The sequence below is a fragment of the Puccinia triticina genome, chromosome 4A (genome assembly GCF_026914185.1).
Source record: "Puccinia triticina chromosome 4A, complete sequence".
Classification (NCBI taxonomy): Eukaryota; Fungi; Basidiomycota; class Pucciniomycetes; order Pucciniales; family Pucciniaceae; genus Puccinia; species Puccinia triticina.
In genome coordinates this window covers 5,146,956-5,168,324 of record NC_070561.1, presented here as the reverse complement: position 1 = coordinate 5,168,324, position 21,369 = coordinate 5,146,956, and the positions used below count along the sequence as shown (strand labels likewise).

The following is a 21,369-nucleotide window of genomic DNA, read 5'->3' as shown; positions in this document are numbered from 1 at the left end:
CCCCTTTTGTCTATAAAAGGAGCTCTCTCCACCCCCAGTGGCCTGCTCCCCAGTTCCTCACCCAGAACTCACAAGTCACCCAACACTCATCCACACTCTAATCCTAGGCCCTGTTTGGCACCGATATAAGTATAGGTAATATAATCACTGATTAATTCAATAAAATGTACAAAATTCAACATGAAGCCTCCAAATCTTTCTTGTAGGAAACCTACAGTGCTGCTCTATTCAACTTTGAAATCATATTCAACTGATTCAGCCATCTTCAGCACCATAATACCATTATATCACTTCATATTGGTTGATTATATTACCTATAATTATAGGGTCAGCCTAAATGCACTCCAAAAATTTACTTCATGCACTCCACATTTTTGGCTTTGGGGAATGGGTACTCCAAAAATATTGGAGTGCTGTGATTTTGCACTCCAAATTCATGGAGTCTCCATATGGGCACTCCATTTATGTTGAATTACAGGCCAGGGTAAGCCAAAACTTACCAAAATAAGGGAGTGCAGCTAGATACACTCCAAAAAAAATGGAGTATACACCCAAGCACTCACTTTTTGAGCAAAGGGTTTTGGCTCTGCACTCCAGTTGGCACAATTTCAACTGGAGTGCATTGGAGTACACTCCATTCCACTCTTTTTTGGAGTGCCCACCTGGCCCCAGACTGGCCATCAAGAGGAGTAGTACTAGAGACCCCACTTGATGACCAGTCATCAAGCGGAGGACACATCCTGCTGGTTGACCGGTCATTGGGTGGGGTACACATCCCTCAATGACTGGCCATCAAGTGCACATCCCACTTGATGACCGGTCAACCAGCCGGGTGTGTGCTCCGCTTGATGACCGGCCATCAAGCGGAGTGCACGCCTTGCTTGATGACCGGCCATCAAGTGCACATCCCACTCAATGACCAGTCAACCAGCGGGATGTTTACCCCACTCGATGACCGGCCATTGAGCGGAGTGCACGCCTTGCTCGATGACCGCCCATCAAGTGCACATCCCACTCGAATCTGATGACCGGTCAACCAGCGGGATGTGTACCCCACTAGATGGCTGGTCATTGAGCAAGGTGTGCACTCCTCTCAATGGCCGGTCATCAAGTGCACATCCCACTCAATGACCGGTCAACCCATCCCAGTCAATGACCGGTCAACCAGCAGGGTGTGTGCTCCGCTCAATGACCGGCCATCGAGTGGGGTACCCATCCCGCTGGTTGACCGGTCATCGAGCGGAGCACACCCCGCTGGTTGACCGGCAAGTGTGATGTGCACTTGATTGGCGATCATCAATTGAGGTTGGTGAGAGTGAGGTGTGTTCTTGGCTCAATGACCGGCAATTGAGCGGAATACACATCTTGCTCGATGACCGGCCATCAAGTGTGAACATCACTCAATGGCCGGTCAGCAAACAAGGTGTGTACTCCGCTTGATGACCGGTCATTGGGGTACACATCCCACTCAATGACTGGTCATCAAGCGTGTGCTCTGCCCAATGACCGGCCATTGAGTGGAATGTGTCTGTTGATGGCCAGCCATTGAGCAGTATGGTCACTCTAGGAGTGCACATCCCACTCCACGACTAACCATAGAGTGGTGTGTGTACCTCACATGACGAGATGACTGGTCAAGCGGAGGGGTGTGCTCCAATGGATGGTTGGTCATTGATTGGGGTGTGTACATACACAATTGATGGCTGGCATCAAGTGTACTCCACTGGATGCTGGAGTGTGCAGGGGGCACTCCTTTTTCAGGGAGTAAAATATCAGAAAGGGAGTGCTGGGTCCATGCACTCCAATTGTATGGAGGGAACTATTGGGACACTCATTAAATTTGGTGGCAAATGGAGTGCATGGTGGCTTACTCCAATTTCTTTGGCTTGCTGGGGCCCACACTCCAACTTTCTTGGAGTGCATGCTCCATCAACTCACTTTTGGAGTGCATTTAGGCTGACCCTAATTATATTGGTGCCAAACAGGGCCCTAAAGCCCTTATAACAGAAATTCAACCCTTATAATCAAGGAATTCAACCCTTATAACAAAGTAATTAAAACACTTACATGTTGCAAGTCAAACAGATTTCATCTGGAACAGACCAGACCTATCACTTAATAAAACTTTCCAAGCTGAGCTTGGTGGGTCTTGTTGACTGATAAAAGAAGGGCGGAGCTTGCAACTCCATCATACCCTTTGAAATTCAGAAAAAGGGTTTCATTACAACTTTTGAGTCTTACAGCATAGGTGCGCCAATGTGCTAAATTACTTTTCAATTAGTGTGTAACGGGCCCCATTCACAATACAATCTATATGCCGCTAAAATACATGTATTGTAATGGTTACATTGTTGTTGGAAGCTTCCTTGAATAAATCTTACTTCAAGGTGCATGAGCAGTCAAAAAATCCATGAAAAATCCATGAAATAGACCTTTGAACCCTCCTATTTAATTTTAGCTGCCACAACAATTGCTAAAGCTACCACTAAATCTAGAAAATCTTTTTTTACACAATTTTTGCATTAGGAAAGTTAAAATTAAAAATTAAATCAAAGCTGCAAGTATATAGCTCAAAATCAAATGTGGCACTTTGCTGCAACATTGAACAAAGGCTCACAGCCACTGGATTGAGAGTGCCAGGATACATCTTTTTTGCACAGATTTCAATAAGTAAAAGTTGTGGTTTGAACACTATTAGCTGCTATGCACTGTATTCTGTGTGATGCAGCGCAGAGGTCCTAATGCATTTCCAACTTCCAATTGAATTGGCTCACAATTTGAGAAATCAATTAAATTACAGATCTCCACGCAGCAGCAAAAATCTCTTTGCACACAGAATCAACTGTCTCTTGACACTGCCAGCATAATTACATAGGTTTCCCTTCAAAGAACCTTGGCTATCCAGAGAGAAGTCTAAAAAATTGTGGCTGGATTAAACTTATCTAATCCAGGAGCCCTCCATGTTTCTTTGGTGAGAGGAGGCTTTTGCACTCTCTAGCACAGCTTGGCAGCACTCCCTTAAGGAGGTAGCATTGCCAGTAGAAGTTAGTACCCACCAGAATATCATTGAAACTCTGAATATCTTGAATCTGCTTCTTTTCTCTCTCTCTCTTTCTCTCTCTCTACTATCTGTAATTTCTTTATCCCAAGAAATCCAAATAGTGCCCACCCAATTTCTTGTGTCCTGCTGTCACTATAGAGACTCAGGCTCAAACTGTGCGCGAATAATTTTTGGCTTGCGCGCACAGCAGGATTGACGTCAGGGGACAGTCAATTCTGTGCACAAAGAGATTTCTGCTGCTGCGCAAAGTAGGTCTGTTAAATTAACCAAGCAGGCTTGGTGTCACTTTACTGGACTGTGTTTATATAGAGTAAGTAAATGTGGTCAAGATTTTTTCACAAATAAAGTGAATAAGAATAACAGATAGAAAAAAAATCAATCAAGTGAGAAATCAAATATCAACAACAGCAAGGTTAGGAAGCATCCTACCAATGAAGATAAGTATCTATATATAACACAAAGATGATAATGGCTTGTTGGATTTCTGTCTTTCCACTCATCCCTAAAACCCCTTCACTTTCCCTTCTCCCTCCATTCCACCTACTTTATCCTCCTCAATGGGCTTGTTTTCAGATTAAAGCTATCCAACACTTATGTTGCCCCCTTTCTATGTGGTCTGTATTTTATTCATGGTCATGCTTCTTTCTTACTGATCTTGTAGACTTTGATCCCTGCTCAGATTAGACTGTTAGCTTTCCTTGTTTACTGCTTATCCTCTAGATTGCGCGCATCTCTGATGGGGATATCAATGTACCTTTTGACATGTTACCCTGAGTTGAGAAGTTTCAAATTCATTATTATTCTCAAACCACAAGTTGATGCCATGTACATAGTCTATTTAACCATAGCCTAGTCCAAAGCCATCAACCCATTGGTTCTCTCCTTCTTTTTCCGCCCTTGAGCTGTTCCACTGAGAAAATCCTCCTCTCACTGTCCAGAATATCCTTGCCGCTTCTCCGCCCCTTTTTTGGGCCCTTTGGTTGAAAACTCAACATGGCTATATCAATAGATTTCTCATGACTACAGGCACTATTGAGGCAAATCTGTAAAGAAAGAAACTCAGACTTTAAAGGGAGTATATCCAGGTGATGAGACAGTAGATCCAACAGGGGGAAAAAGTTATAAAAGAGGGTAGATAAATCATGGGATTGAGTAAGAAGTCAGACTAAGAGACAGGAAGAGATGAAATTCCAACAATGCGTGTATCTGCTATTGGTTTAGCCTTTGGTTGAAATTTGTTGGTGAAATATATTCCTTTGAAAATTTGTGTATTTCATTGTTGAAATTCAATGGAAAACCATTTTGTTTTTGAATTCATGCAGGTTTAGTCTTGTATATAGGGGAGAGTCAAGTATGGATTTCAGGGATTTATTGATTTGGTGTTGGCAGAAGATTTGTGAATAATATATTTTTCAACAATGAATGCTGTGGTTCAGGGAAGCCTGATCATGCTGTTGTTAAATAAAAGCTAGATTTTTGTGCCTCTTTAATTGTATGTGCCTTTGTTTTTTTAATATTCAACAGCTCTTGCGACATGAAACACATGAGTTACTTAAAGTGTTGGTTTCAGTGTAACTACAAGTCGTGCATTTAACCATTTCCTTGCGTTCTTGTCTTCTACCACAACAAGAGAAATATTCGTAAGTTGTTCTTAGGTTTCCAGGACAATTTACATCATGTGAACAGGTGATTCCAACAATTAGATATACTAATAGAACTTGGAAGAGAGCCAACTTGAGAAACTGGGAGGGTTTAAAAGGGTAAAATAACATGGAAAGGTTTTAGGAATATTTGACAAGCTAAATTGCACTAGATAGCAAATAATTTTTTGTAAATGGGTTGGCCGCAGACAAATTGGGCTAAGGCACAGAAATGCAGTGTCTGAATTTGTATAAAGCTGGGGAAAAGACAACAGATAGAACCACTTATATAGCGTCAATATGACAAATGAACTGAAATGGAATAAGCAAGTTCAACCCCGCACCAGCTGCAAAACACCTTGCGTGTGAACGGATACCGGTTCAGCATGCTGATACTGGGAGAACTGGGGCCCTCAAAGTTGAAAACATAAAAACCTATCATATCGCAACATGCTGCCATAAACACTCTTTTTGCAGGGAAACATTTGACAGCTATTGACAGTCCCTGAAAATAAAGTTTTATTTTTTCATGACATATGCCCTTGAAAGAGCTAGAGGTTAGCCGGATTGGTCTTTTCAGATCAAGTGTCAACCGTCATTGCGTGCAACTGAACTATCAAGAATATGAAATTCAATTCTTTTTTCGGGTACCTTTGGGACATCTTGCCATATCTGTACCCCCGGCACTCCTCAGACGCGCCATAAGTGTTGATTTCCGCAGCTTTGATCAGAGGTCCCAACTGCCAAATCAATTGGAACTACTCTCTCCAAACCCCACGATCGCATTGATCATCAGGGTTGAGGATTTGATGACGACGACAATCACATGATTAACTAGGTGATCAGCCAAAATCGACAAATTCTTCACGCGGACAATACTGAAAGTAAGACAAGACAGGTCAAGCTCACAAACCTCAACTGGATCTCGCCTGGTTTGCAGATGTCCAGTGCATCAAATTCTCTTCGCGCAGGCCTACCGGAGACAAAACGTCCCGCAAGGTCCCGTGCCCCGAGGCGCCGCAGCTCCCACACCGGGCCTCACATTGAGTTTAGTGAAGATTAACCTAATAGAAGTTGAGGTCAGTGCTTATGTTGTAAATTTACCCTCCCCCATGACCGGAACTTACTTTTGACAAGCATGTCGTGCATAGGTTTGGCTCTGTAACTGGCAAGATTTTGCATTTGGGTTCATTTTTCCCGCTTGATATTTGGTGCTTCTATGAGGAGCTTGCACTTGTTTTGACGGTCTCGTCCAAACACCATTTTCAAATTCGATGTGGGCTGATGCGCGATGTTTGGAGCTCAGAGGAAAACATCTCGAGGAAGAAGATATTAGGATGAGGTTGTGTCCAACCTGTCCGAACCATCTGCTACACCTCAGAAGTTAGAACTAACTCAACTAATGATTGCCTCGGGAGTTCCGTCCGCTGGCTTTACGGAGGGTGCCTGCGGACGGCGTACCCTTCTGAAGTCAGAGGAACTTTGCTTATGTATGTTTGACTTCAGGAGTGCTACTTCCATCCAAGCCGTGAAACCGACGAATGAAACAGCATTTTTCGTCGTTGGTTACAAGAAAAAAGGAACGAACTCCTGGTAAACGTAGAGACTACGCCGTTGCACATGGGTTCCACCGTCAAGAAAACTTGGTTTTGAAGAAAAAACTTAAAACAAATTTTGCGAAAAAATCAACTCACATGACACAAACGGTGACTGGGAGGCTTTGTAACTGACAGCGCGCACGCCGCAAGCAGCTGGCGAAAAGCAGAGCTCGCTGTGCTGATTTTTATTCCAGAGCGACTGCGCACTGCTATTTGAGCTTCTCTCAGGGCATAGTACGGTGATATTCAACACGTTTTTTGGGCCCCCCGAATACTGATATGTTGAGTATTCGAGTACTCGGAGATTCTTGATGGAAAAACTTCCAAAATACATTAAAAACACCAAAAAATTACATTTTTTGTGTTTTTGACTTCTTTTGGCCCATTTCTGGGCCATACATTTTTGAGGAGGTCATCCGTCAAAAATATCATGGTGCCAAAGACGCTTACAATAATGCTGGAGGCATATCTCATAATGGTGGATGCACTATTCAGAATGCCGGACACACTTTTCATAGTGGCGGACACACTTTTCATAGTGGCGGACGCACTTTTGATAGTGGCGGACACACTTTTCATAGTGGCAGACACACTTTTCATAGTGGCAGACACACTTTTCATAGTGGCAGACACACTTTTCATAGTGGCAGACACACTTTTTGTAGTGGCAGACGCACTTTTGAAAGTGCCAGAGGCAGATTTTTTTGGTGTTGCACCAAAGTGGCTGGTAGAGGGTCTGTGCAAACTCATCTGGGGCCTTTGGGCCCCAGAGAAGCTTGCATTGGCCCTCTACACGCCCCTTTGAGCCATTATTTGAATTTATTCAAGTATATTCAAGCTTAAATTTGCCCAGGCATTATTTGACTCGAATCAAATTTAAATACAAATAGTTGAATCTATTCAATTCAATATGCTATGCCCTGGATTCTCTAGACTCTGGAAGAGGGCCCCGGCACTCCTTGTGGGAAACTCATCACTATTTCTCTTTTTGAAAAAAGTGCAGATTTGCTTGGGCATTGCAAACTATGGTGTATATCCTCATGTTGGAAGTACAAAAAAAACATCTGTAGGCTAAAAAAGACAACTATTCATTTGGAGAGTTCCCACATCTTTTTTACTTGAGGTTACAATATCTTAGATAAAAGAAATGAAGAAGGAAGAGAATTTGAAAAGACAAGTGTTTTTATCATGCCTTCCATTGACGTCTCTTGCAGATTTGAAGCTCATGTGTCATTGTTGGACAAGCCTTTGACCATGGCAAATGGCAGGGCATAGCACATTGAATCAGAACAATTCGAGTATTTGTATTTGAATTTGATTTGAGTATTTGTATTCTAATTCGATTCAAGTATTCATATTCAAATTCGATTCAAGTATTTGTATTCCAATTTGATTTGATTATTTGTATTTGAATTCAATTCAAGTCAAATAATGTGTGGGCAAATATAAGCTTGAATATTTGAATAAATTCAAATAATGGCTCAAAGGGGCGCGTAGAGGGCCAATGCAAGCTTCTCTGGGGCCCAAAGGCCCCAGATGAGTTTGCACAGGCCCTCTACCAGCCCCTTTGGTGCAACACAAAAAAAATCTGCCTCTGGCACTTTGAAAAGTGCATCCGCCACTACAAAAAGTGTGTCTGCCACTATGAAAAGTGTGTCCGCCATTATGAAAAGTGTGCCTGCCACTATGAAAAGTGCATCCGCCGCTATCAAAAGTGTGTCCGCCACTATCAAAAGTGTGTCCGTATCAAAAGTGTGTCCCACTATGAAAAGTGTGTCCCGCACTCTGAATAGTGCATCCACCATTATGAGATATGCCTCCGGCAATATTATCTGATTGACTCTCTGGCCACAGTGGAGCCGGCTCTCCTACCCTAGCGCCTGGAGGCCCAGTCATCCAGTCAAAGCTGACCCAGTGTGCTCCCCCTCACCCCGCCTCATACTCCCCTGCACCCACTTGCGCCCCTGCTGGGCCATCAAAAGGTCCGGTTGCTCTGAGCTGTTTTTCTGCAGCTCTGCCCTCTCCGGTGGGCAATTGTGTGCCCCCAGGTGCCGCAGTGTTTGGTTTGATCAGCCAGCCCCCTGCAAAGACCATGACCTGGCCCAATATGGCGGCACAGGCGTCTGCGCGGATCTCAGGTCCAAAGCCTGTGGGTGCTGCTGTCCTCAAGGCATTAGATCCGCCCGCTCGCGTGGAGAAAGCCCACTTGGGCCAGCAATGGGCCACTGCACTACACTAACGTTATTGGAAAATAACTGTTAGTGTAGCCATCTTATTGACTCCCAAATTCATGTTATTTGTTTCCTCAGATACAAGTATCCATACTAACAATAATGCAGGCCGGTTCAGAATTATTGCCCTCCAAGTCATCTGACCAGCGCCCAATGTTTGTCCCCGGTGCCCGCGGTCCCCAAGTTTACGCCGGTTCGTGTCGAATTGGCGGGGAGATTTAGAGCCCCGCGCTAGATACATGCTGCCAATCCACCTGTTTCTCCAAAGCCTCCCACAGTAAGCCACAATAAGGCCTGCGCACCTATAATCCCAGACCTGGACAGTGACCATAAAGAGGATGGGCTCTCCCACTACGTGGACAATGACTGCAACAGGGTAATCAGACCAAACCCCTCCGCGTTCTAGATGACCTCAGCCCAATGCCGTCTGTGCCTGCGTATTCTACCCGCTCCTCCAGCCTGGCAAACACCAAGATCGAGGTTCTTTCCCCCACCATCATATCACGCGGGCCAAACCAGGGGGGGGGGCACAATATTGAGTGCAGTCCTTATGGAAAGGGGATTGCCAACACTATCAGTCCCCTCATTTTTGCCCATGAACAATTGCCTATCTGAGCTGTACCTGGATTGACTACTCGTAAGACCCCCGGGTCACGCTCCCACATGGATTTGTTATTATCCTGGATCAGCAAGACCAACCTAACAGCCTACTATCAACTCAACCACGTTGGCCAGGCTCTTGCAATGGAAGGCTTCCTTGAAGCCTGTCAATTCCCCAAAGAAGATCTGATAACTTGTGGCCTGATGCTGCTGTACCACATCAGAACATGGGAGTTTTTTCTGAGCGTGTCCGCCCACAAATTAGAAGACATGTTTTGATTCCCCTTTGTGATAGCATGCCAGCTATTCAATGGCTCCCAGGAATTGATCCCAAACTATGTCCAGGGGCATGGGGCACCTGGACAACCATCTTCAAGATCCTCTGCCGCCGCAGCACTGGGAAGTTACATATCAGTTATCTTTTTTTTCAATTTTTGAATTGGTGTAACTTTAGACTGTGAGTAAATTCATAAAATTGATGGTATAGGCAAGAAAGATTGAGCTCTCCTTTCATATTCAAAAATAATTTTGGTGAAAACTCTTCTCACGCAGCCATGAGAATACAAATTAGATGCAAAATAAGTTATTTGAGCAACAAGTCAGCTCTAACTTAAATTGGTCAAAGTTTGCAGGATTAAAAATCAGGGACTTGATAAAAACAATTTTTTTTTGCCCAATCTCAAGAACAAAGTTTGTTTGTTCTTTGGTACCAGATGGTTTAAGAAAAATTAACTTCCCAATGCCAGTGAGTGCCGCCCAAGGTGGCACACCCACCACTAAGTATCCAATTTCCCCGGCTGTGTTGGCTTTGGGAACATCAGATCATTCCATAAAAAAACTCAAGAAACTGCTGTCAGTTGACATGCAGCATACTTGAGTCCATTCATAGTTGATACCAGTCCCATACAAATTAATTCCAGGAATATTTGGAAGGTGCTCAACTTAATTTTAGTGCATATTGCACTTGACTGAGGTATACAAAACAGAAGACTCTGAGCCCTCAGGAAAACACTCAGCTGGGACACCCAAGGTTTGCCAAGCCAGCTGGGCAGCCCAGCCCCTCCAGGCTAAGCCATATTTTGTATACAACGGTGGGCCGCTACGCTACACTACGCTACAGGGCCACTTAGCGTTAGCGTAGCGGCAAAAAGCGCCCGCTCATTTTGAGTAGCGTTAGCGCGCTGTTAGCGCCGCTATGCTGCGCTACGTTTCAGCGGCGCTAACAGCGCGCCAATTGTATGTTAGTGTTAGCGCGCCGCTACATTCACTACGCTACGCTACGCTGCGCTACAGCGCTTTTAGCGGAAAAAAGGCCTTTTTTTCAGCTAAAAGCACTGTGGCGCACCGTAGCGCGCGCTCTTTTGCGCCCTGCGTGTGTAGCGTTAGCGCAATTGCGCGCATCTGCGCTAACGCTACGCTAACAGCTAAATTAGCTGCGCACCCTTTGCGCGTAGCATTAGCGCAGAAAGGCACAATTCCGCTAACGCTACGCTAAAAGTTAGCGGAATTCCGCTACGCTACGCCACGCTAACGCTACAGTTAGCGTAGCTGGCCCACCGTTGATTGTATACACAGGGTTGATGATGTAATACCGGCCCTTGTCATGAGTTTTCCATAAAACAGTCAACCAGGATAGATCCCTCCAAGTTGACATGATAATACACAACAGTCAACCGGGAGGGATCCCTCCTGGTCAACAACTACATACCCCAGTTGACCGGATTCCTCCCGGTTGACAGCTATTCACAACCGTTGATTGGGAGGAATTTCTCCCGGTCAATGAATCTATACTCTAGTCAAACGGGAGGAATCGACAGCTATTTGCAACTGTTGACCAGGAGGAATCCCTTCCGGTCAACGACTGTACACACTTGTTGACTGGCCTCCCAGTCAACTGTTGCAAATAGCTGTTGACCGAGAGGGATTCCTCCCGGTCGGCTAGTGTATAGATTCATCAAACGGGAGGGATTCCTCCCGGTTGACTAGTGTGTATAATAATCAACCAGAAAGCACTCCTCCCAATTGACTAGAGTACATAGTCATCAACCGTCATCAACCGGGAGGTGCGTATAGAATCCCTCCCAGTTGATTACAGTACGTAGTCATTGATCGGGAGGAATAGGTTGACTAGTGTGTATAGTCATTGACCGGGAGGCATTCCGCTCAGTCAACTAGAGTATACAGTCTTTGGCCGGGAGGGATTCCTCCCGGTCAACTATTGCGAATAGCTGTCAACCGGAAGGCATTCCTCCCGGTCAACTAGAGTACATAGTCATCGGTCGGGAGGAATTCCTCCTGGTCAACTAGAATACATAGTCATCAACTGGGAGGAATACCTCCTGGTCGACTAGTGTGTATAGTCATTGACCGGGAGGCATTCCGCCCGGTTGACTAGAGTATAGATTCATCAAACGGGAGGGATTCCTCCCGGTTGACTAGTGTGTATAATCATTGACTGGAAGGCATTCCTCCCAATTGACCGGGAGGAATCCCTCCCGGTGTGGTGGCCTATTTCGTGGTCAGCTAGTCAGGAGCATCGCTGCCGCCAGGATTGTCATCAAGAGTCCAGTTTTAAATTTCATTCCTCAAGCCTCAAGAATTCACCCTCAAGAAGCATCAAGATCCTCAAGATTCATCCTGCTCATCTCTCTAACTCCCCCCCCCCCTCTTAATATCATTTTCCTCTCCTTCCCTCATTTCCACTTCTCCTACCCCAAATTCTTTTTCCACTCCTCTTCTCTCTCAGTTCCCCAGCCTTTTCACCTTTCTTGGTCCTAACACAGCATCTGCTGTGGGTTTATCCCTCTGTTTTATTCATTGTTCCCTTTTTCTGTTTGTTCTTATTTGTCCTGAGTGTTCTGTCTGCTCTTTTCTTTACCTTTGGTTCTTTTCTTTCTTTCTGTCTCATCTCATTGTGTCTCATCCCTTCTTCTGTGTCTTGCTGTCTTTTCTCTGTTTCTCTGCTTCTCTCTGCTGTTTTGTTGTGTGTGTGTGTGCGCGCGTGTAGCGCGCAAGGAGGATGTGATGAAATTCATGTGACAGGTCGCCTCCCTGAGTCCAAGTTCGTCGAACTTGGAGGATGGGAGAGGCATGCCATTCTGATCCAAGAATAAGGGCATCACCTTTTTGATCAATCATCAAGAATCCCGAGTCAAGAGTCCTATCTAATCCATTTCCTTTCCCAGAATCCTCAAGTATCCAAACCAACAACCGCCTTCAAGAATCTACACCTTGACAATACTTCAAAACCACTTCCCCCCAATGCTATCACCTCAAATCCCTACGACTCCTTTACGGACCATCCAAGAGGGCAGCCACCAGGCACTTTTTCCCCTCCCAGCGCTGCCGCCGGCCTAGCACCAAGCGGAGCTCCATACCGGTCAACTAGTGTGTATAGTCATCATACGGGAGGCATTCCGCCTGGTTAACTAGTAATGCCTCCCGGTCGACTAGAGTATAGATTCATTGACCACAAGGGATTCCTCCCAGTCAAATGTTGTGAATAGCTGTTGACCGGGAGGGATTCTCCTGGTCAACACGTTTGTAGATAGTTTTCAACCAATGTGTATTTTTATTGTCCGGGAGGGATTCCTCCCGGTTGACACTGTTGTATATGGTTGTTAGCCGGGAGGGATTCCTCCTGGTTGACATACTTATGCGCGCATGTATGCCCTTGTCAACCGAGAGAGATTCCTCCTGGTTGACATGGGCGTGTATCCTTGTCGACATGGAGGGATTCCTTCCAAGGGCTTGTATGTATGTATGTGTACACCCCGGGGCCAATGGACCGCCCGGAGGGCAATTGGGTTGCGCCCCTGGGACCCTGCAATTCAATGACCACAACGGTGGCGCTCAATCTCGACATGTCCCAGGGGCGCACCACCGTGACGCACCTGAGGCATCACGAAACGTCCCCGTTGCACAATCTGATCACGCACCTGTTGCGGAAATGGGATTGGCGCGCCACAGCGACGTGCCCTTGATCTTCCCATGGGGGTGAGGACCACGCTGCTGGAGCGTCCCGGTTGCTGGATATGGCAAGGTTGGGGACCGCTCAGCCGCTGCCAGCGGATAGTTGATCCGGTACCCTTGGGGCGCTGAGCGGCGACCTGCGGATATTTGACCCGGGTCCCTTGAGGCGTTCAGCAGCAACCCGCGGCTATTTGATCCGGCACCAACAGTGTATGCCAGATCCATTGGGATCCAAATCAATTGGATCATCCTGGTGACTGATGGCAGGTGGATGCTCTGCGGAACTCTGATGGGGCAAAAGCAACTGCGGGGCCCATGGGACTCACGTGGGTGGGGCTTTTGGTACTGGCACTTGACCAAGGGTCAGGGCACACACATATGATATAATAGGTTCTTGGGGGTGGGCATGGCCCCCCATAACATTGCATTGCTATAAATAAAGAAAAGAATCATAGTATCTCTACTTTGAGTTAGTCGGTGACTAGCTACTGGACCAAGTAGCTACCGGCGGCCAAACAATCCCGCGGGTGGCCAATTCTTCTTGTACGTCAGCATCAGAAGGGACAACAAGACCTGCTGGAAAGAGACAGAGGATCATGAGTTGGCTAGCCATTGAGATGCTGAAGCTTCCACCGCCCATCATGCCTTGCAGTTGGTTAATTGTGCGCATGATGGGCAAGATTGATTGAACAACATTGCTAATAATAAAGAGAGAGTCCGGGGGAGGAGCCGAGGGCCTGATGCTTGAGGGTGGGGAGAGAAAGTGAGTTGGAGGGGGAGTCGGAGGGAAGAAGGGATGGTGAATGATGGTCGGTTGGAGGGAAGAAGGGAGGTTGCCTGAGGAATTGGTTGTGAGGTGTCCGGGGATATGAAGCGGGTTAGGTTTCAGTTGATGATAGAAGCAATATGTACATACATGGCAATGTTCACAAGTCCGTTCATCATCATGGAAGACAGATGCCAGACTTGTGTTGTCACAGGGCCGCCATGGGCCCAGCCTGGTGGCGGTAGGAGTCAGATGCGAGCTCTGGGACCAAAGCGTCACTGGCTCGTCTGGGTCATTGATTGGTCACACGCATCATGCCGCCCGGGGCCGCCCATCCGGATGCCGATTTTGCACAACGGTACCCAAAGCGTGCTGGGGACATCCCAACAGCGCCGCGATGATGGTATGGGGGCGCCCCTAATGTTGGCGCAATTGCTGGGCAATCCCAAGGTCTCAGTGGCGCATCCGTGGCGTTGACTGGATGTGGCTTGGATGTGGCGCACCACCTTTCCTTGATTTTCCCCGCTGTGTATGTACATACATCCCCTTGTTGGTGAAAAGTGAGCAGTACTGAGCAGGTGTTGAGGTATATGCTTGGCACATGCAAAGACTGTGCACCAAGTCCAACACTGAACTACTGTCTGAGCCAAAGCTCACTATTTTATTTTGAAGCTGAGCTACTCCGCAATAAATCATGGAATAACCCTGGATGAACTTGAAGTCTGAACCTGGATTGCGCATGTCAACTGAGAGCACTTTCTTGAGTTTTTTTCACAGTGCAATTACCTGGGCCGTGTTGGTGTTGGGAAAATCTGATCATCCCATTACCCTGGTTGTGTTGGCTTTGGCCACTTCAGATCCAGCGGTTTGGTCCTTGACTTCAACCATTGCCCCCGCAAGCTGGGCTGTGTTCTACATGTAGACCCCACTAGCTCCAAACGGAGCTCCAAGTCAAGTTGATCCTGAGTTAATCCAAGCCAATGAGGATGCGGAGGTGGTGGACCAAGTGCCCTCATCCGGGCTAACTTATCCACAGATGCGGATGCTCTCAGATAGTCCCGCGTGGTGGACATGCTAAAGTAAGCATCTCCCTTCAGGAAGCGGGGTTGCCCCCCCCCCCCCCCCCCCCCAACCCTCCAATCAAGAGGCTTAGTTAAGCTTGGGGGGCAGGAAGGTTAGTGCTGTGTTGCCTCCCAAACTTGACAAGTCCCTCTCTTGCCTGAGGCTTTGCCAGAGGGACTTATGACTTATCAGGAATTCTTGCGTGAGAGAACCAGATATTTCAGCCCTTGTTTTGTTACATCCGCCGTATCTCATGTAATTCTCAACCATCATTCACAAGACCAACTTTTTATACATTGCATGCTTTTTCTCATATTTTACCCATTTTTCAGATTCTCTATTTCTTAACTCAAAGTTTTAAACATTTGATTGAGAAAATGATAATTCAATAAAAGTACAGCGCTTTGGCTGAGCGCGCTCGGACCTTTTCTGTGTGATCCGGTTGATTTCTTCAAAAATGAGACTTTTCAAAAAATGAAAGAGGGATGAAGATTGAGGCAAGGGAGCCTGATATTACATGAGAAGGAGGGGCAGATGCAGGCCTACCATCCACAAAAAAACTTAGAAGGTTTGCGATGGTCAGAGTTTAGTTCTGGTGGTTCAAAGGAAAACACCACCAAAACAAAAATATCTCTCATGCGAGAATCCCTGATTAGTCATAAGTCCCTCCGGCAAAGCCTCAGGCAAGAGAGGGACTTGGTTAAGTTTGGTTGCCTCCCACGTCAGACCGCGGTTGGGCGCGCTCCGTGGTGTGAGTATGTGCGACCCAGAAGTATCCGTCCATATCCACAGGCCTCGGAACCTCGGGTCTCAGATATATGGTGTGATCCGCGGTCCCTTACCAGATATCCCGGAGTATCTACCGGATATACCACGCGGGATACTGGCTTAAGGGTTGAGGTGAACAAACCAGACATCATGGATGAAAGCGACCCATCAAATCCAGGAATGGCCGCAGTGGAGCTGGCCGAAGATGACGACCAGCATCCTGAAGAGGAAATAGAAATAAACGAAGAAGATATCGCGGAATGCATTGATTGCCAGGTCGTTGAAGGAGAAGTTCCGATGGAAGACGAAGACACTGATGAAGAGATGGCGGAAGTCAACGAACAATCCGAGCCACCTTTCGATAGTTCGATTACACGCTTTACCAAGCACCAGGAACCGGTCTTCTGTCTGGCCACTCATCCGCGCAATCCTCAGATCTGCGCCAGCGGCGGGGCGGACGATCTAGGTTACATTTGGAATACATCGACTGGTGAAGAAATTCTTAAACTCGAAGGTCATCAAGATTCCCTCTCGTCCATCGAATTCAGTAACGATGGGGAATATCTGGCAACTGGCGGCGTGGACGCCACCATCAAAATCTGGAAAAATCTGGATGCTCAGGGATTCTCGAAATGGGAATTTCTTCTTGACCTCGAAGCTTCCGAAGAAGTCACAGTAGGATCATATCCTCCAAAGTTCAAGTTTTCCAACTTGCTCACTCACTGATTAATCTCCTTTTTCCCCCTTTTTTTTGGCTAATAAACAACAAGTGGCTTACATGGCACCCTAAACAGACAGACTTACTGGCTGGATTTTCCGATGGAATGATCTACATGTTTTCAGTCCCTTCGGGCTCGATGCGAGTTTTTGCAGGTCACAATTCAATGACTACTTGTGGCAGGTTTACCCCGGATGGTATGTCGCCCACTCGGCCTTTCTCTCGCCTACCCCTGCTCCACACAAACCTCGACGTAACTGAATATTGTCCATTTTTTGATACTAGGTCAGAAAATTTTGAGTGCTACCGATTCAGGGATGCTTTTCATTTGGGACCCCATGACTGGTAAAACGCAGCATAAGATCAACCTAAACGAAGGAAAATTTGCTTTCAGGCCCCAGCCAGATCAATCTGGCGTCAATTCCCTCGTCATCAACCAAGCCAGCACTATGTGTGTCCTGGGTGGTATTGCCAACGGCGGAGTGCGCCTGGTCAACTTGAAGATGGGAACCACGGTAGCCGCTCTAGATGAACACGAAAGCCATGCGACGGTAGAAGTAGAAATTTTTGAGCCCACAGGTCTAGGTGTACCGTTGCTGATCAGTGCAGGAACAGATGGTACAGCTTTCATCCACGATGCTGCCTCGTTCAAGTTACGAAATTCCGTTCGCCACCAGGTAAGTGTCAAATGCCTTCGATTTACGAACTATCTTTGCTGCACGCGCGCCCACAACAACAAAGGGTTAATGATCAAACTGATGCGAAAAAAATTGTCTTTCGGTATGATAGGATGCCATTACCACTTTAGTGATCCATCGAGCAACTGGCCAAATGACGACTGGATCCCTGGATAAGACACTGTCTACATGGAACCTAAAAACAGCTGAACAGTTGAAGGTTCACTCGGGACACCAAGACGTCGTTCACATGGCAAAGTTGACGAGTGATCATAAAAAACTGATCTCTTGTAGTGATGATGGAAATGCATTAGTCTTCGAAATTTGAATCGTGCTCTTTATTTCCAACTTGGAAACTCCACCCAAGCCACACTCTTTCCAGTGCACAGCAATGCAAGTGCATATAGCTACATTTCACAGAAAAACCTTACAAAACAAGAATACAAATACAGTAAAAAAGATGACAAAAAACCACCATGGATAATGAAATGCCCCCGGCGTACCCTCTGAATTCAGAGGAACTTGATTTATGTTTGACTTCAGGAGCGCTACTTCCATCCAAGCTGTGAAACTTGCAAAGGAAACAGCCTTTTTTGTCGTTGTTTAGAAGAAACAAGAAACAAACTCCTAGTACACGTGGAGACTACGCCATTACACATGGGTTCCACCGTCAAGAAAACTTGGCTTTGAAGAAAAAAAGTTGAAACAAACTTTGAGAATTATTCCAGCGTGACTGTGCACTGCTATTCGAGCTTCTCTGGACTCAAGGAGAGGGCCCTGGCACCGCTTGCGGAAACTCATCACTATGTATACCGCGTTGATCACCGGAGTGTTGATAATCAGAATCTAAACCGCTAAATCCGCCGCTTTGCCTGAGAATTCCGCCGCGGTACCAACAGTGCCGTCATGCGGGGCATGGGCTCCAGGGAGCTTGAGACCCGATGGTCTCGCTATCTGTATGTACTAGCAGAGATAAGGCCCGGGTGCTATCCAGTTTGGAGTCTTGTTCACAAGGCTGAAGCTAGGACCAACGAGAATTGCCACAGCCGGGATCTTTGGTATCTATAGCATCTCGGGCCAAACTGACAAGACCCCACACCAAGTTTATCAAAAACATCAAGAAATTGTGATCCCGACTGGCTGGGATGCTTCATGGCCAGGAACCATATCTTTTTTACAAGAGACGGGCAACCGTTGGGCGGGGTGCCTTTTTTGCTCCCCTGATTACTTCCTCATGGGTTTCTTATGAGACAAAATTCTTTTCGCGTTTGGAGGTGTGTAAGACACAAGCAAGCAACCAGTGGCCGTAGCAGACACAAGACAACGAACCTAAGTTTTGTTAGGATTTCAGCTCAAGGTGATGAGGCAATGGAGGCGTATTGGGAGGTGAAAGAGGAGCCGGTGACTTGACTGGTTAGGGGCTCAGGTTGGTCACTTTGATTGGGGCTCAGACTCGATACTTTATTTCAAATGTGAGGAGCGAACTTAAGAAGACAACTAGAGAGCCCCCTCAACAAGATCCAAAGGGGGCCTAGACAAGTGACAGGATATGAAAGAACAGTTGACAGGACAGAACAGGGTACTGGACAGGTAACTGAACAGGTGACAGGGACAGGACAGGACAGGACAGGGGACAGGGACAGGGGACAGGAACAGGGGACAGGAACAGGGTACTGAACAGGTGACAATAGGACAGGACAGGATTTGACCACTTGGTTGGACAGGAAACAGGGCCACTTGGCCAGACAGATAATGTGAGCGGAAGATGAAGTCAGAATTCTGACAAGTTTGTGTTAGGGGGGTTCACAATTGAAATTCACTAAACTTTAGCACAAAGTTTAAGGTGTTTATGATCATTTTTTTTTGAAAGAAAAGATGAGTTGCACTGATTGATGAGTAACACCTGCTGCTGTGCATACTACCAATTGTAACTACCTGGAGTTTTTAGACTGATGGGACATAAAAAAAAAACGGATGTACTTTGCGCACTGCAAAAAACTCATTGCGCACTGCATGGGGTGTCCACTCAATGTCCCGGCCACAGTGCACGGCAGCTCAAAACGCTTTGCGCACTGCAGATTAAAAACCTTAAAATTACCTTTTTTTTCTCTGCCAGCCAGCAGAGGGGATTTTCCTTGCCCCTCCACCAAATTCTTGCAGTATTTGAAGCCCTCAGCTTGACACAAAAAAAGGATGAAAAAGAAATACATAAAATAAACTGAGCGCAGGCTCCCGCTCCCCCGGGAACGCTCCTCCGGGGCTTCCAACCTGCCAAATACTCACGGGTTGGGTACACAGCCCCTCAAAAACAAAGCTCAAGGGGCAGAAGCTCCAGTTGCCATTCCAATGGCCGGCACAGCCCGGTCATTGGGCGGCGTCTACACACTCCCCCAATGACCGGCCAGCACACACGTTGTGGTGGCCCCTCTCGTGGCCAGCTAGTCAGGAACAACACCGCCGCCAGCAAGAGCATCAAGGTCCCTCTCTCATCAGGATTTCACTTCAAGATCCTCAAGACCTCAAGAATTCACCTCTCCCCATCTCTCCTCATCTTCCAACCTCCTTCAAGATATTTCCCCCTTTCTTCCTTCTTCCTCCTTTCCACCTTTCCATCTCCTCTTCCCTTCCCAAATCCCCCTTCTCCTCAGTCTCCATCCCTGTTTCATCTTTCTTGGTCCTAACACAGCATCTGCTGTGGGTTTATTCCCTGTTTTTGTTTCTGGCTCTTTCTCTTTTGTTTGATTTTTGTCTGTCTTGAGTGTTTCTTTCTCCTCTGTTCTCTTTCCCTTTCTTTTCTCTGGTTCTTCTCCCTCTGTCTCATCTCACTGTGATTTCCTCATTTCTTTGTGTTGTGTTTTCTTTTTTTTTTTTCCTGCTTCTGTTGTCTGTTGTGTGTGCGCGCGGAGGAGATGATGAAATACATGTGACATGTGGCTCTCCCGGAGTCCAAGTTCGCTGAACTTGGATGATGGGGGAGGCATGGCATTCTGATCCCCAGAATACGGACCATCACTGAGCTTATAGATCATACCTTCAGAGTTTCAACTTACGGGCTCCGCCCGCCGATCATCTTTCATCCAGAATTCCAGATCCCTTTTCCTTCCCCTCTTTGAGATCACTTCTCATCCCATCAACAACAAAAACAACCGCCGCCGAGGATCCAAAAACCCCGGCAAACCTCTCAAAACCACCCCAACCAAAAAGCTATCCCAGATCCCCCCCATTTCAGCGCTCAATCCTCACGGAACACCCACCTTGAGGGCAGCCTAAACAGCACCCATCCCCTCACACGACTGCCTCCGCTTGTATGGACAGGAGTCCCTCATTTGGTCCCCCGAGCCGGGATTGAACCAGCGACCTCAAGATTTACAGTCTCGTCACTGTGGTTTTGAGGCTGTTTGGCGGTTATATTTCTTTTCTCTTTTTTCCTTCATATTATCATCCATCCAGAAGTTCCAATAATCGCTGCTGAACCTATTTGGTTCTTCTCTCACCTCAATTTGCAAGTTTCGACCGCTCTCATCTCTTGCCGCTCTTCAAGCTGGCCTAGTCCTTGTTTCATTGGATCAAGCCGTTTTAGGATCGTTCGAATCTCTCTCTCTTTCTGTTTTATTTCTTAGGGTTCAGCGGCGGGGCACTTGGGTTGTAGAAGTAAGTCCCCACCACATTAGTTGCACCTCCGAAGTTCTACCCTCTCTCGTCGAAAAACATCATCGCCACTCTGTGAGCCGCCCCCACACCGTTTGCAATCTTTTCCCTAGTTCTTGTTTGACATGGCCGACGTGGCTGGTGGCGTGAGACCCGCAAAGATGAAGAAGATCAAGCCTCAAGATGGGCTTAATTTCGATGGATCCAACATCAAGCGATTTCTAGCCGACTACGAACTGGCGGCAGAGCTGGACAACGCCTCGGATTATGACAAGGCTCGTCAAGTTGTCCGTTTCGTCGAAAATGGCGAAATCCGCGACATCCTCGAGACGTTGGAGGGAAACACCCCGCCGGAGTGGCCAAAGCTGAAGGCGGCTATGCTGAGCTATTGGTCAGACGTCGACACCGCGCAGTTCACGGAGAGGGATATCGTTAGTCTGGTAGAGAAGTGGACTCAGAAAGGCGGAGTTTCTTCGGTCTCCGACTACCACCACTTCCGCAAAGCCTGGGACCCAATCCAGGCTTATCTTGTCGCTAAGGAGCATGTTGAGTCGGAGGAGGAGTTGAAAAAGCAGTTTTACCAGGTTTTCTCCTCTGGCTTCCAAGGTCGGATTCGTGATCAACTGAT

At 46.8% G+C, this 21,369-nt stretch overlaps 1 protein-coding gene across 1 annotated transcript; it reads left to right on the top strand.

The window, feature by feature from the left end:
* Window positions 1-15,848: 15,848 nt before the first annotated feature.
* On the top strand, window positions 15,849-17,421 carry PtA15_4A591 (uncharacterized protein; the record flags this gene model as incomplete). Its single annotated transcript, XM_053168491.1, has 4 exons — window positions 15,849-16,373; window positions 16,469-16,613; window positions 16,702-17,093; window positions 17,206-17,421. 4 exons carry the CDS (start codon window positions 15,849-15,851, stop codon window positions 17,419-17,421), a joined length of 1,278 nt encoding a protein of 425 aa, XP_053019695.1.
* Between the last annotated feature and the right edge of the window lie 3,948 nt (window positions 17,422-21,369).